Here is a 16912-nt window from a genome sequence, read left to right as displayed (position 1 = left end):
ACGATATCGGTATAATATTGACGTTCTCTATTTATATATGTGTATAATATAATTTATCTCAAGGAATAAAACTATTAAAGTATAACGTAGTGTCATAAATGTGTTTACAGTTAACCCGCCGTATCCAATATGGCAATATATGATACGTATATACCTATATAATAACATTATCATATATTAAAACGAAACGTTGTCTATATAGTTTATGTGCGTATATGTAAACGATAAGAAAATATGAGGGAACGAAAGAATAAATAAAATAAAGTAAAAGAATTGAAAAATGTGTGCATGTGCGACCACACAGAATATTGTACGTAAAATTTCAGAGAATTTTACGCGGAAAATAAATTGTAGATGTGAGACGTATGTTGAGAGAAAGAATAATAATGAAATGTCGTGATAATGTGAAAATTACTCGCGTTCGTTTCAGTTAAACGATTCAATTTAAATAACCTATCGCAGGTCTGATGGTATACAGTCGTATGTAGACAAAATGGCGATTGGTATTTGGTAGCCAAGCAAAATCATTTTTACCATAGATGTTTGTACCTCGGAGAAGTCGTCAACTGGTTATTTTAAGAATTGGAATCTTTCGTGTGTTTAATTTCGACATATTCATGTTGTCGATAATTAAGAGGTAATTAGTAAATAAAATAAATCTTCGTTCCAAGGACCAAGGTCCGCAGATATCCCAGGTCATTGCACTTGTCGATGTAAGACGTTCTCGAGGAATATACAGAAAATGGTCAATGAACCGGAGGGCAAAATTCTGGTGGAAAAATCTAATTTTGGTAGAACAAATCCTACCGATTGTTCCATCAGGTTCCATACGTGACGAATTAATAAATTTACATTGCAACAATAACGATCGCTTCTGGTACTTGCGATTTTTCAAATTCGTGCTCAACGCAGCGCGATGGAAAGAAAGAAATGTCAGTTTCCTACACTTACCGATCATCCCTTCCTAGCGACCTCAATATGCAACGGTTTTTTTCCATGACTGTGTGCTGTGTGTGTGAGCACGATCGCATACTGCTGATATCACTTAAATAAAACAATGGTTCATTCTTAAAATGCGTCATAATACTCGTTGACGTATTGTACATGAGATTCTGCTTACCTGCGATTCAGAAAATTCCGTTACAATCCGTATATGATTGATTTTTATGCGGCTGCCCATTAGCTGGCACTACGTCGACGCGCCACACGGACACAAGCCCCAATGCCAAGAAATTCACAATATTCAAAGTCAAAGAGGTGAAATCACTTACCGAAACACCTTTTAGGTTCCTTTTGTTGATCGTTCAGCAACATTTTGGCAGGAATCACCGTCTTGTAGCTGAATGAGAGCGAATATACGATCCGTGCAGGCGGCTCCAACACGCAGCCATTTTGATACTCAAACTCAAACTCGAAGTCACCCGCGAACGAAACTCCCTGGCGGTAAACAAGTGAAACAAGTGGAAACCGCAGCACATTTCCGATTTTAACTTCACGCCTCGTGTATTTCCGTGAATGCATTTGGAGCACGCGAACCTTCCTCGGTGATTGAACAAATTACAAAAATCAACATGGAGGAGGGTGACAAAAATTTGGAGACCAAACTCGGAAACGAGAAAAAATCTTACGCTGGAATACCGGAGGCAGATTTTGTGGTAAAATTACTTTCAAATAACCAGTTTTTATTTCGTTCACTAAATTGCGCTGATACTATTCTTTTACGGAGTGTATTGTCACTGTAAAAGTACTCTGGACACGCTTAGTTTTATAGAGCTTTTTATCTTCTTGCCGCTTTGATTGACTTTTAATCTTTTTAGAAAATTCGGATGATTTTTTCGAAATTCTTTCATACAATATACCACTGAAAACTATTCCCTGTAAAAATCTTTTTTCTTTGAACTGATTTTTGTCAATGGTCTTTCATTCATGTCAGTCGATTCATCCGTTGCCTTATATGGTTTGATTTCATGTACACAACCATGAAAGAAACTCTCAACACATGCATGCAAATCTTGTTTGTGACAACATTTGGAGTTTTCTAAGTTATTTCTGGTCTCAATTTTGCCATTAATCAGTGTAAAAATAACGAGATGACTCGAACCAATTCAAAGGTTAACGCTTACATCTCCCTGACTAATTGAATATGAACTATTAGCCTCGAGATAACATCAAAGAATTTTATCCTGACTACAGGAAGATGTGGATGCATTCATGGCAAAACCTGACAATGAGGGATCCGTGGACAAAGTATTAAAAAAACTGGATGAGCAGCACAGTAAATACAAATTCATGGAATATAATTTATCAAATAAACGCCGGAGGTTGAGAACTCAGATACCCGAGTTGGAAAGGTCTCTAGAGATGATAGAGAAGCTTCAGGCAGAAAAGAACAACAGTCAAGATTTAGAAACCCAGTTTTTGCTCTCGGAGCAAGTCTTTGCCAGGGCAACTGTTCCCCCGACAAACAAAGTCTGCCTTTGGCTCGGGGCTAATGTGATGCTAGAATACACCTTGGATGATGCCCAAGAGCTACTAGTCAAAAACATTGAGGCAGCAAAGAGGAATCTCAGCTACCTTGAGCACGACCTCGACTTCTTACGCGACCAATTTACCACCACCGAAGTTAATATGGCCAGAGTGTATAATTGGGATGTTAAGCGTAGGCAGGCAATGAAATCTGCGTGAATTCAACTCCTGCAAAACAATAATGCTCTTCAAGATTGATCCAGATTGGTAAGAACATAGTAAGAGATTATGCTGTCTCCAAGTGTGCACAAGGAAAGTTAATGACACTTTCCTAAAAATTCAGAACAAGTTTAGCTCATATTTTTAACCAATCATTATTTTGTCGCTAGCAGTTTTACGCTGCATGCTGAATATTGCTTTAATGAATTCATCATACGTAAAGATCCACACGTCAACAAATTTCATGTAGAATCATTGCTAGAGTTCCATTCATTGTTTGTATACTAAAAACAACAAACACAAGCCTACGGTAAATATAATTTGTCGATCACACTGCTATCTGCACTTGTCATTGTCGATTTGAAACTTTGTTGTTCACCGTCTCTCGTTAATCTTGGGTTTCGAGTTTTGAATATATTAAAAAAACCCTCGAATACTTTTCAACGCTCATCTCGCCGAAACCGCTTATTTCACTACCAGAAGACCGAAGAACTGTACTATATCTAAATAAAAGGACATTTGTTGTATAAAAAAACGTATTTATTTTATGTTATATTAATATCAAATCTGTGTTGATACTATAATACTTTTTTATGCTATAAGGTACAATCTTTAATAGTATTTGCCAACTTCCCAAAGCTAAAGCAGTAGCTCATTGTTAATAATTCATAAACAATAAGATATTTACCATCCAAAAAAACAGTCTCGAGATTGAAAAAAATTTTTTTTTTATGGTTTTTTGATAAACCATTTTCACATTTATAACTAATAATTCATAATACGAGAACAAAGATTCTTTACTCTGGAATGCCTGTTGACTTTTTTTCTTCTAACTACTCCAGCAATTAGAACTACGTCTAAATACCAATTGAAAGTTTAAACCTAACGACAAGTATATTTCAACTTTTAAGGCACATAGTAGGATAAATTTGTCATTTATCGGTAGTTTTTGTTTGGGTCTAGTATGAAACATGTAAGGACTAGCATTAGATAGTATTGGTATTTTTTCCATCGTCGAAGCAAACAATTACTCCACAATTTCATCAGGCTCATATTTTACCAAACGTTCTTTGAGATTGGCAATAGTCTGCTTGGATTCTTCTAGTTCCTTTCTGAGCTTGTCCAACTCTGACCCTGCGTCAGTTATCTCTCCAAGATTCTTGCGAACATATCTTTGGAAGCATTGAGGAAATATAGATGCAAATCATCAAATGGAATGTCCATCTGTAGACCAACAAAAGTCAAAAGCACATCTTTGACATTTGATTATCCTATGTAAAGGATACTCGAGGGCATCTTCAGGCTTCTCAGTTTCTTCATACAGTGAAACCAGCACTTTAGTCAAGGCTTCCATTACACCTGCCCGTTCGAGATATTTTCTAAACATTTCACGTTTAGCATCGATTGGCTGAAAGATAGAAGTTGAAGTTTGAGAAGATAAATTATATATTGGGGTAAATGAATGACTACTTAGAACTGACATCGTTGAAGGACTATGTTAAAGGCTCATAGGTTATAAAAGCGACCTTCGACGTCTGAAAACCTATCTTCAGTCCCAATTTGCTTCCTTACCTTGTTGAAGTTAGACATCTTGTGTAACAGGCGTTTTCTCTTATTAAGTTATTTATAAAGTAAAAAATTTAGGAACTAATTAACAAATATCTTAGCCTACGGTGAAATATATTGTTCAATGGAGCTTCCTGCGGTCTTTTGGTTCTACTGTACGTACGTGTGTACGGTCATGCGTTATCGTTTATCAACTTATCGATACGCGATGTTGCGATTCACGTTGACAACGATTGTGGGAGGGAAAAATACAAGCATTTTGGATGGCTGGAAAATGCAACGCAACCCTTACGTCAGCCAATAAGTCACAGTAACTTAATCAAAATATTGGGTCATGTGTAAGGTTAATTCTGTATGATGATTTGACAGCTAAGAAATCAGTACAATAGTACATAAAAATGCTGAAAACGACTTGTTGTTGCACCGACAACAGCTGGGGATGAAAGATTCTGAAGAGAGCGTTCGACAGACTCATTGAAATGAGACTAGGAACCGAAGTGACCAGTTTTTTCTTGACCATAATAATCGGAGTGACATCGTTCACTGGTGACAGCCTCTTGTACAATTTAAAAAACTCAACACTTCGTGCCATCTCTGATAATGTAACACACGCTTTAGTTGGCGGGCTAAGTTGGACTCTGGTTATAACATTATCTAAAAATTCAGTTACACGAAATCTCTTGGGAATTACACTATGTTTTGTAATATCTTCCCTCATCGACTTAGACCACTTCTTACTGGCCAAAAGCTGGAAACTACAGGTACGTATTTACCACTTGTGACCATACACACTATTCGATGAAATTATGGGGTTGCAAATATGAGATCAGTTAAGGAATTAGATATGATCAGATTGATTGATGTAATGTTCAGCTTGCCGTATTTACATTGGCCATTGTCCCTCGTTTTGGATTCTTCTCGGAGCAAATACAAATTTTAATCTGAACCAAACACGCAGTCTCATCGATGAGATGTGTGAATCAAGATCAAATGTTACTGCAAATAATATTTGGCTAGATTATATCACCCAATTTTTCAAGATACATAATTCGACAGAGTCCACTGCAGATTTGAAACAAAAGAACAGTAGATTCAATTGTCATATCCTATCATCTACAGTGTGGCCCATTTGTATAATATTAAGGTGAATTAATCTCAAATTTTGATCTCCATATTAAACTGCAATACTTTTTTAATTCCAGGATGCAAGCCATTTGGGTAATCAGAGGCCGGTTCTACACTGTTCGACGATTCCCCTTGTTGTTTTGGTCATTTTTGAGATAAGTTCCAGAATATTACATTGCTCTTCTGGAGGGTATTACATTTTAGTATTTATAACTGGTGTTTTCAGTCACCATATCCGCGATGCAACTCGAAGAGGTATGTGGTTTTGTCCTTTTGGCTCCACTCCTCCGATACCATATTATTTATACATTTGCATAGCCATGGGACTGCCTTATTTAATTTATTGGTTAATGCCTGATGGAATTATCAAAGACAATTATCAGTTGCTCTCAATACATGCGGTGTAGAATAAAGCATAGTTTGAAATAAATAGTCTGAGGTATCATTTGCTTTACGACTAATTACTTGAAATTGTTCGTTATATATGAAAAAATAATTAATGAGTATCCGGTACATATCTGAACAACTTCCTTGTACGCCACCTTCTACTCAGAATTCGTTACGTAGTTTCAAAGGTAAACATGACCTGCCATTTCGCATGTACACATGTCCTCACATCTGTAATACTAGACCATTTTCAGGGTGACAAACACCAATGTATGTATTTGATACGGTGTTAGAAAAACCTCTAACAATTCAAATGTTAGAAGTGATAAAAATCATAATAATAAGAATAATCAGAATGATTAGTTCCACCCATTAATGTGTGCTGATCGATTCAAATGATGATCACAATGACAAGGTATCTTCCTTGTCATTGGAAAAGTGTATCATACATTTATTGCAATCGCATACTGTAGTGGGCTCAACTTGAATTGCACTGAACTGTTTATAATCGACATGATGTTTCGAGACCCCTGCAACTCAAGTTATTTAAACAGGAGTCAAAACACCTGTTTATAGTTTACAGAAGCCCAACCCTCTCTCTCTCTCTCTTTTTCTGTTGAGTCATGTGCTGTACTCATCAATTGTGGTGTTCGTTTGATCAAACAAATTTATGATAGGCATAACAATCTCGTTTAAACTGAGAGCCTGTAAACACCCTATGTTGTAGCTGTAAGTATATTAATATTAGGAGGCTCAACGTATATACTTCGTAAAATGAGCTGAACAAGACTTGATACATCAAAACTTTAGTATTCCATGAAATTAAGCCCATTCTCTCTGGTGATTTTTGTGCGTACCTGACTAGCAACGAGTTTGAAAAAGTGACATGCCAACGTTCAGCAGAAATACGAAACTATTACCAGTAAAGTGATATTGAACTGGTTTTTTTACTCTCAAACCTCAGAGCCAGCATCTATAATTGCTTTCTGTTCCCTGGATCGTATACACAATGTCTGAAAGTCAGGTGAGAACATATGTACAGTCCCCCACCATCACTTATACTATTCAAATATTACGATTGTAATTGAAAATTTTATTCATTCGTTTTTTCGCAGAGTCTCAATGCGCTACGTTCGTTATGTTACATGGTGGGGATTATCAGTTAGATATTCATCCAGTCTTTGCAGTTGCTTACACCTCAGAATTCATACTTGCTTAGCTGGCAGATCTTCTATGTCTCAGATATCACCTAATCCCAATCCCTGTAAATTGTCGTTGAGGTGATTTTCTGATTAAATTCTCATAGAACACTTCTCATCTTCTGCACTTGAATTTATTCTTGGTGACAACTTACAATTAAACTAAACAATTAAAAATTTTGTGTGGTGATAGTATAAAAATTGAAAAAAAAAAAATGTTTCCCCATTCTTTCTTTTTATCAATATTTTTACTGTAATATTTTATTTTATTTTTTCTTATCATAGACAATTATTATTAATGATAAGACAAGGCACCGTATTCCTTTAGGAGGGGGAAATACCACCGTGCAGCTCCGCGGAAACGATGAAGTGCTCACCTTTAGAATATCTCTGTTATAAAGTGAACGATGATAACCAGCTGATACAACTGCCTAATTACATGTACAGTGACGAACGTTCTCCATAAATATATATTTTCTCTCATTTTTTATACATTATACATTATACCCATAGTGCCTTTACACTACTGTTTAAAAAAGTGGATAGTGTTGGCGGCTTAAATTTTTTCAAATTGTTATGGTAAGTAGGAATACACTAATTTTTTTTTTCTCGTAATTGGAATTCTATAATTCATAATATATATCTGTAAATAAATTATGCGTCTTGGTAACATTTTTACAAGGCTAAAAAATTATAATTGCTGCCGTTATCTGTACTGTACCAGAAGGTATGATTCAATTTATTATGACTCACGATTTCAACTATTAATTATCAATCAATTACTATAACTCACGTCACACGAAAAAGAATTTTTTCTTCTTTCTCTGTTAACGATTTCGTCTCAAATCCGTATTTCGTAATGTTTTTTATTGCTTATTTTTTCTGATAGTCGTCGCCTTGGAAGGTTGATTTTATTTTAATCCTTTTTCACTCGATTTTTTCTCCTATTTTTACGACAAATCATACTATATTTTTTAAACTGATCACAGTCGATGGCTAAAATTAAAAAAATTAAAATCTTATACATTTTTTTTAATTTTCCATCGAGTCCTAAGGACCGTGTAAATCCTTGACTTACTTGAGACAGAGGAATCGGATCTCTGCAGCAGCAAACTCAAACGTTATAGAATTGAGAAATGTTTCCGGAAGTATTAGTTAGTCAGTCGTGCGTGCATACATATACTGCATATTCCTTTGTATCTCACAAAAACAAGAAAAAGAAAAACTCACACGTTTTTTGAGGTGCCAACAATTAAAATTCAGCTCTTACGTGTCCCAATATCCCGTTGAACCCGCACATATATAAATATCTGTCCGAACAGCGATACCAAACCGATCAGAAATAAAAAAATGTGTTGTATCACTTCATATTTTTTGGTACCAATCAAACCCCAAAGTACTCATAGTTTTTATAAGAAAACTACTTTTTGTGAAAGTCTGTCTGTTAGGGTGAAAAAATTTCTATAGTAATTAACGATTTATTTTCGGATTTCAGGAGACTCTCGAAGACCTTACATTCTATTTTTACGTATCCTGCGGGATCGTGGCAGCGGCTTTAATCGTCCTTTTCATTTTCGTCACCATTATTTTCGTCCGATTAAACAGGCTGATATCCGACAAGTAAGTTTATATCATTTACGTGAATATCTGAATAAAATTGGCAGGGAAAAAATAAATAAAAAATTGCGCGCTTTTGCGAGATACAAACAGCAATGAGCAATAAGTTTATTTTTTCTGTAATGAATCAGTACACCGTAAAAGTATATTATTGTGTATACCTTATAGAGCGACGAAATACATCTGATAACGGCTATCTTTATTACGCGTCTTGACTGCGATTGTTGATTTAATTTAGTAGCTAATAAAAATACCTTATAACATGTTCTGTATAATGTACAAAAAAAAGTGTCGTATAGTTATAATTCTCGGATGAATTAATTCGATTATGATTCTGTATTAAAATAATTCATCATTTCATTTGTTGAACCCTTGTTATATTCTCGCGTACGTTATGAGTCTATTTATTTATTGATCTTTATGTTTAATCATAGGTCAAATCAACTTGCTCGACAAAAAGAAATGATGGCAGATTTTTGCTATACAAATCCCACAATAGTTCCTGGCGAGGAACTTTCCAGGAGAGGATTTTCAATGTATAGTGGTACGAATCATCATCACTTTGCCACTGACGAATTTGATATTGTTAACGGTAAAGATTACACACACCAAGACGAGGGAAGATCCAAATTTTGATACCTCTCATCTCTCAAATCCACGTACGAAAAGATGCTTAAACAGAATTAAAGATAATAAAATTGACAAAAAAAACAGGTAAATTAATTAAAAAAAAATAAATAAAAAACGAAAGTAAATTACCAAAGTACAAAATCCAGTGACGATGAAAATAAACGGAGAGCAGCTTGATGAATAAATGAAATTTAGTTTTTAATTTTCATCTCTGGTTTTTTTTCTCTCGTTCTTATCGCTAATTTTTTTTGTTGTCCGTGAGGTAACGATTATTACCATTTTTAACGATAATATTACTATTAGGTATTATCGTAGAACATCCGGCAACTTACCGACTGATTAAAAAGTTTGTCAGTCGGTAAAAAATTGTTGTACCGGCCAAACGTGGGGTGGAATATCGTCTTTTGTTTATAACAAACGACCCGCAAAGTTTGAGTTCCAATTTGGTTTCTCTAGTATTTCGCCTGGAATAGTAGAAGATTGTTGCCCACAACAGAGAGTACGGGTTACGTTTTTGTGTGGCAAATTGAATTACGTAAATGAAAATGCATAAAATCAGGTATGGTACCCTTTTTTCCATTTCTTCTACCCTTATTTCCGTGCATCTCGTTCATAATATTGTAAGAATCGAAAGAAAGAAGCAGAAGAGTATAGGCGATGAGATGAGTGGCTGCTGCGGTTGCTGGTGGATGAAAGAAGATGATATAATATTTTAACGCAATCGATTAGCTGTAAGTGGTCGTTCACTTTGCTTAACTAAAGGCCCCTTCTCTCTTCTTTTTTAACATCCCCATGCGCGCTCAAGGCTGCTACGAAGGTCTGAAAAAACACACTTGGGTAGGTACTTATGAGCTCGTGGAAAGAGAAAAAACGAAAGAGAAAATAAGGAGAAAAAAAAATAACAGAAAACGAAAGGACCAATGGTGAATGAAATCTGAATCCATTGGGGGTCTGGTAAGAGGCCCTTCTCATGCGTCAGCTGTGACGAGCTTTCCATTGTCTCACAGGAGCTGGCCACTCCACGTAATAACGGGTGGCTCATTTTATTAATGTCTCTATGTGTCTATTTATAATTATCACTGTTATTGATTGCCTATTATTTATTCCATAAATCTTGCCTCTGTTTTCAGGAGACCAAATTAATACAGCAATCTATACGAAACAATTACGATCGTGATGCAGGTATGAGCTTCCGTTTGATCTTCTTTGACTTGATAAGACAATTACTTTCGAAAAAACTGCACGTATAGCTTAATGTGCAGAATTTTTGTAAAAACTGCCGTATATACAGGAAAACTCGAGCGACCTACAAGTCTTCTCATATATACATGCAAACCTGAAGTTCTCTCTCCAGGTCGCCATTTTTATGGAATGAAAAAAAAACCGTGCAAGCTCGATACCACAAGCTCTACAAACAAAATCAAATAAAATCAAATGAATAAAAAGATAAGAAAATAAAATTCTTGACAAGATGATATTGAAGCATAAAAAAATAAAATTACATTTGCAATTGCACGTAACAAAATTTGCCCAGGTAAAATCTGTTTCCATGCAGCAGGTGCACTAAATAATCTGCAAAAATACACATGTCTACATACTTTAGATACAGGTGTGACATATATAGATACGAAATGTACATATGTTATTACACTTGTACCTAATGTGAGACATAGGTATGTATACGAATTTTATAGTGGAATATACAGGTATACACGACTTTTGGGGAGGGACTACAGAGTTGGTGAGGTGGGAAGGTATAAGGATGGTGGGGGCAGGATGTGGCGGAGGGGTAGTGCGGTGGTGGCTGGGGGTAGGCTGTAATTGGTATGAAATCGTTGAGCAAACACATCGGACAAGACAGCCGGAGGGTTGTGGGCGTTGGTGACGTGCCGTTGCCTTGGATACCGCTTCACGGATTTCCACTAGGAGTAGCAACGATGCTCCAACAGCAGCATCCCCGTCAACGTTCGTACGATTTCGTCAGGATTCGGTACATTTACATTTTTTTGAAAATATTTTATCTGCTATTTGATTACCCTTTTTATTTCTCATATATGTTCAGCGTTATGCGATGATTTTTTTTCCTTGGAAAATTAGCAGATACCTGTACATAGGTAAAATCGTGTACACCTCATTACAACGCACACCTTGGGAAAGGGAGGAAAAGAAAAACCAAAAACAGGAAAAGGGAGGAAAGGAAAACTGCGTGTGTGCAGAGGTATATAGACGATAATCAACGTCGGTGGGTTCTAATCTGACCAAATATGAAATACGTTAATCGCATTATCTGCTATGTGTTTTTTCTATACGATTGAATTTACATACCGAAATCCGTAGTTGAGCCCCACGCGATCCCCCGTAATATAAGCTGCGGAAAACCCGGTCATTTCACATAGGTAAATATGTATATAATATACGTACATATATATGCGTATTTTGCACGTTTTATACCCATATAGAGATACATATACGACCATGCTCATCCCCTCCCTGGTGTACATAAAATAATTTGCGCATATGTATAACATGGATTTGTATGTACGTACCTACGTTTATATGTGCATATTATACTGTACATACATTACAAGTGTTGCCACACGGCAGGCGACCGTGACGAGTGTTTGCTTTATTTTATGGGACTCGTATGCGACACGCCATATATGAATGCATGGATCATCCTGTTACAGGAGTATCAAGGATATTGTATTTACACAAACGAAATCTGGATCAGAAAAATAATTACACATATCATTCCCCGCACTATAAAAATTATCATGACGCCTCGACGAACGCATATGTACCTATTTTCCTATTGTACATATATTTATTTACTAGAGGCATGAAAAAAGTGATAAAAATTGAATAGGCGACGCCAAAATCTTTTGTCGTAATTTAGTTTACGATGAAATTTTTTTTCATCTGCACCCGCGTCTGCTGCGTTCTCTCATTATGTACGTTTCTTTGGTCGCTTTGTGGGCCACGTTACAGGTAGACCGTATGTACGATATGTATATATAACATTATACGAAGGTTCAAAACCTTTCAGGGTTTCATATTTTTACGAGCGACCCTGCAACTCACATGCCTACTCGCCCGCTGCAACTTATGAGAAATTTAATGGAGCAAAAGTCGAATTTTCATGTATATATACCTACACATTAATGTAGCTCCTGCAGCTATATGTAAAAGATTTGGAAATTTCGAATTTCTCTTTCGTATATCTTACATGTACGAAGAGATTATGTAACACGTCGTGAAGGTATATGTAATCTGGGTTTATATATATATGGATGATAATTTATTCTGTATATATGGAAAATATTTATTAGCATCGATTGCAGGCACTTTATTCGATCTACGATGATGATATCGTCGGGATTCGATGTAGGTATATAAATACATATGTGTACGAACATTTATCTTGTTTGCGTACACGTATATATAATACTGATTTCCATATTTTCACCATATGCATTGTACATATGCACGTCGGTCCCCATACTACGTTTGTTTGTGCAGTGCTTACAGATATATTTTATGGGATTAACCGAACGGAATCGCCAGATTTTCGATAACCTGTTCATCGATTTCCCTGTCTACGTACCGGTGTACATCGTACACGTGGTATTAATGTATAGTATTATTCATATACGTGTTTGCTTGCGAAAAGAAATTAATAGAAAATACATCGGAGACGCGACTCTCGCGATCTCCCAAAAATCGACAAACTCGAACACCCGATTTTTGAGTCCCAATCAACGACTTTTGGATCGTTTTTTCTCTCCATTTTTTTTTTTTTTTTTCATATTCTCAGATTTCGACCGTGCAGACCATGTATGTTCGTACAAAGGAACTAATTATTTTTTATTTACTTTCCTCCCTGCCTGCCCACATATGTAGGCACATACATCTATACAACATATAATAACGCGCGTGAACGGCGCGTTGCAGCCAGCAAACAACGAGTCTTTCATTGCGTTATTATTTTACTCGACGACTGATCGCACAATTTCACATATGATCGCATCTGTATACGTGGGTTGCATGTGTCCGAAAGTCCGTACATTATATGGAGTCGGGATAAAAGTTTGGTATGTACCAATTTAGTTATGTACATGCCCATGAATGCCCGAAGAATTTAACAAGCGCATCAAACGTTAGGCTGCCATTAACGAATGACTCCGGTAAATTGCATATATGTATCGGGTACATATGTATACGTTTAATTGTAACGTAGCTACGTACCTACGTTGTTACATATTTACGCCCAGAAGACTTTTGGCTTATGTATTAGTTTTTTTGACGGACGTGGTCCACGCTGCAGCGTGTGCCGGATCACGGGACTTATGTACTGTAAGGGTGGTCTTTAACAGGGTTGTTTTCGGATTTCTATGCTTCCAGGGGTTTAAACGCTTCCAAACGAATTTAAAGAAATTCCCTGAAAATCTGAGCTTTCGACATCAACTCTAAGATAGCCCGCATTGCCACCGAAGTTTCTCGCGGAAATAACATGAGAATAACATGTTTGTCCTTTGAAATTTTATAGGTCGTTGACAATTTTGACTTTAATGCGAACGCACATGTATGGGGGTACATGCTTTTTTCGATTTCATGTTCTCTTTTCTCAGCGTCTCTCTCATTAAGAAACTGTACGACGGCTCGCGACGATTGTTATACGGTCACGTGGCACCCGCTGAGACACACGCGTATCTACGACCCTAAATTCTATGTATATCCATACGACGAACCTCGTCCATTCAGGTACATATGTATTAATCCATACCCGCGTATGTACCCTCCTATTATACCCGTGTATATATAACTTTCCATTATCCGCGGGGTGTAAAAAATCTACGATGATTATTCGCAGTCCTCGATTCACGTGTCATTTGTTGTATAACTACCCCTAACGTACACGGTATTCGTTAAGGAATAATTAGCTCGTTGTTTAAATCGCAATGAAAAAAAAAAAAACGAATATACTGCCGCATTGTGAGTATAATATAATCATGGAGAGAGAAAAAAAAAAAACTGGTAGAAATCGAAAAGAAAAGGAAAAAAGCGAACAACCCTTCAATACGCATTTTCTTAAACGGCCTCGATCGTTTTCAAATTCGCAAGAATTAGTAACTCGTGTAATTTACTCTCCTAGAGGCGTATGGTTGGATATTATGTGATTACAAAACGTGGAAATAATCCGAAAAATTACTTTGAAGAATAAAAAAGAGAAGCTGTGTATTCGATATAGGTATGTAACGTTCGTGACATTTCTTTTGTAATATGAAGGGGATTCCCCTGCGACGTATACTTAAGCGGTGTACAGGTAGTAGGTATACCTTAGGTGCAGCAGGTACTTATAGATCATTTTCCCTATGGGTTTTGGTTTGGCTTTATGGTTAACAAAAGTGGCATTATAAAACACCAGCAGCAGCAGGGGCAGCGTTACAATGCCGTAGGAAATAAAGTGTAAGTACCCCCCACCGTTGGGTACTATAGTGTTAAAATAATAAGTAAATACCTATACAGATGTATACCTATGAAGTGTTGGTCGCGACGGGGTAACCCAAATAAAATTTAAACCCTTAATCTCAAGGACTATCGAAACTTCTAAGGACTTTGGTTCGATTCGACGGTGCGTGCGTTGTGTACTCTGCAGGGTGTTTCGAATCAAAATTCATATTGAATCACTTCACCATATACGATACGATATTCCGGTCGATTTCTTTATAGCGTACGATAGAAAGATAATAATAATAATTATTGTTAATCACAGAAACGAATTCATTCAGAGGAAAATATGGTATATTTTCGTTATGGATGTTTTTTTTTTTTTTCTCCATCTTTCATCATTTTTCACTTCATTCATTTTCAAATTTCTTTGTGTGTATAATATTTCAACGCATTACGATTATTATACTTTTACAATATATACAGAACTTACGAGTAGGTATGTATGTATATATATATATGTGTATTTCCATTTCGTATAATCTTACATAATTATATATATTTCAATATAATGTATGTAATAATACCATATTACATCGTAAAACTTTTTACTATAGTATTATATGAATTTCACACTCGTTTTTCTTTATTTATTCAATCTTTATTAATTTTATTTCATTGGTTTTAATTTTTTTACTTTTTCTTTGCCTTTTTTGTTCATTATTTATTTAATTTTTTTTTACGTTTTAAATTCATTATATTAAATCGATATAAATAATCACCTGTACAGTGTTTGCGTGTCTACACGTAATTCATAAAGTAATCATGAAAATATTAATGATGATGCTAATGATAATAATAGTAATAATAATTTTCAAATACGTTCACTTAAATTCTTCTCAACTTATAAAATATCGTGGAAAAAAGACGATGATAATAGAGAGAAAAAAAGGAGAAAAAATTAGTGAAAATCAAGTAAATTGACAGTGGATGAGTAACTATTACATGTTGTTATTATTATTATTACTATTATTATGGTTATAATTATTTATCGTGTGCGTCATATTCGTTATATTTTATCAACAGGTTTCTCGCTGTTATAATTAATACTACATATGTATACATGTTGAATTCTTTTATTATCGCGTTATTAATTATTGTAATCATTTGATATCGATCGTTAATTTCGGTATCTCTATACGTATACGTTTACGTTATATAATAACTACTACGTATATGTATAATAATTATATTAAAATAATGTTTATATATATATGTGTATAAGTATGTGTATGTCTATTTGACGATATTAATTTATAGATTGATTGATATTTACATTCAATATATTATAATTTTATCGACAAGTTTATCGTATATTCGGAAGGGGCGGGGAGCAGGGGGAAGCAAATCAAGTAGGGGTGGGTTCGGGATTATACGCTGTTTATACACCTTCGCATTGTCATCATTATCATTATTATTATTATCATCATCATTTTCATGGGCAATAATCTATACGTATACAGTGCGATTCTGTTGAAAATGCTCGCGATAAACGCACGAGTCGAAATATTCCTATGTCTCGTTTTACGAGCGAGCCCGAGCTGTGCTGGAGTCCGGCGTAGCCACAGGCGTAGAGGTCTTGTTATGATCTACAGACCTCAAGGTGACACCTCACAACAAACCGCTCACGCTGCTGGCTACCCCGGTCTCCAGCAAAGCTCGGGCTCGCTCGTAGAACGAGAAATTCAAATATTTCGACTCATGCGTTTATCGCGACCATTTTCAACAGAATTGCACTGTACATTATTTTTAATTTATCATATCGGTTTTTGGATATCTTCATACTCGCGTCGTATCTGAAATAACGTCAACTAAATTTCGTTATTATTATTATTGTTATTGTTATTGTTATTATAATTATTGTATTTATCGTTCAGATAATTTTATATTTCTCGTCTCTTTTAGTTTTCAGTTTTCAGTGGTTTTTTATTCTTTCGTTTCACATTTCGTCGACATTCGAAACATAGCTGGTTAGTTGTGGATACATTTATCAATGATAATAACTATAACAATAACAATAATGATAATGATGATGATGATGATGATGATTAATCGATAAAAATGGGCATCTTTGGTCGGTTGGCACGAGCACCGGTCAGTCTTCGGGTCTATTTTACATGTATAGATATTTAAGTAATAAGATTAACGCACACTCATTATCGTTATTATTATTATATGATACAAGGTATTGTCTA

The 16912-nt window shown here is 35.5% G+C and overlaps 5 protein-coding genes across 7 annotated transcripts in view; 3 read left to right on the top strand and 2 right to left on the bottom strand.

The window, feature by feature from the left end:
* LOC105690732 (proto-oncogene tyrosine-protein kinase ROS) overlaps positions 1-1369 on the bottom strand; it is a 29140-nt gene extending 27771 nt beyond the window's left edge. For 2 of the 3 annotated variants that reach the window (XM_048656872.1, XM_048656871.1), the window contains exons 1-2: positions 1121-1369; positions 952-1044 (exon numbers count right to left, since the gene is read on the bottom strand). The gene's annotated coding sequence lies outside the window, so the exon portion shown is untranslated. Of the gene's footprint in view, positions 1-951 lie in introns of all 3 variants that reach the window. The other variant, XM_048656873.1, reaches the window with a different exon arrangement.
* Positions 1370-1497: 128 nt separating this feature from the next.
* On the top strand, positions 1498-3220 carry LOC105690750 (prefoldin subunit 3). The gene is made up of 2 exons (XM_012408825.3): positions 1498-1655; positions 2194-3220. The coding sequence occupies exons 1-2, from the start codon at positions 1572-1574 to the stop codon at positions 2683-2685; spliced, it is 576 nt and encodes a 191-aa protein (XP_012264248.2). The 5' UTR covers positions 1498-1571; the 3' UTR covers positions 2686-3220.
* A 292-nt stretch (positions 3221-3512) lies between these two features.
* On the bottom strand, positions 3513-4427 carry LOC105690752 (c-Myc-binding protein). The gene is made up of 3 exons (XM_012408827.3): positions 4258-4427; positions 3972-4093; positions 3513-3857 (listed from the first exon to the last, which is right to left on the bottom strand). Exons 1-3 carry the CDS (start codon positions 4273-4275, stop codon positions 3713-3715), a joined length of 285 nt encoding a protein of 94 aa, XP_012264250.1. The 5' UTR covers positions 4276-4427; the 3' UTR covers positions 3513-3712.
* Positions 4428-4458: 31 nt separating this feature from the next.
* On the top strand, positions 4459-5825 carry LOC105690748 (transmembrane protein 267). Its single transcript, XM_012408823.3, has 2 exons — positions 4459-5012; positions 5454-5825. The coding sequence occupies exons 1-2, from the start codon at positions 4731-4733 to the stop codon at positions 5781-5783; spliced, it is 612 nt and encodes a 203-aa protein (XP_012264246.2). The 5' UTR covers positions 4459-4730; the 3' UTR covers positions 5784-5825.
* Positions 5826-7333: 1508 nt separating this feature from the next.
* On the top strand, positions 7334-9415 carry LOC105690751. Its single transcript, XM_012408826.3, has 3 exons — positions 7334-7541; positions 8458-8582; positions 9014-9415. Exons 1-3 carry the CDS (start codon positions 7539-7541, stop codon positions 9213-9215), a joined length of 330 nt encoding a protein of 109 aa, XP_012264249.1. The 5' UTR covers positions 7334-7538; the 3' UTR covers positions 9216-9415.
* Positions 9416-16912: the final 7497 nt, after the last annotated feature.

The sequence above is a fragment of the Athalia rosae genome, chromosome 6, assembly GCF_917208135.1.
Source record: "Athalia rosae chromosome 6, iyAthRosa1.1, whole genome shotgun sequence".
In the NCBI taxonomy this organism is placed as follows: Eukaryota; Metazoa; Arthropoda; class Insecta; order Hymenoptera; family Athaliidae; genus Athalia; species Athalia rosae.
Note: the sequence above shows the minus strand (reverse complement) of the source record. Positions and strands in the feature narration are given on the sequence as shown.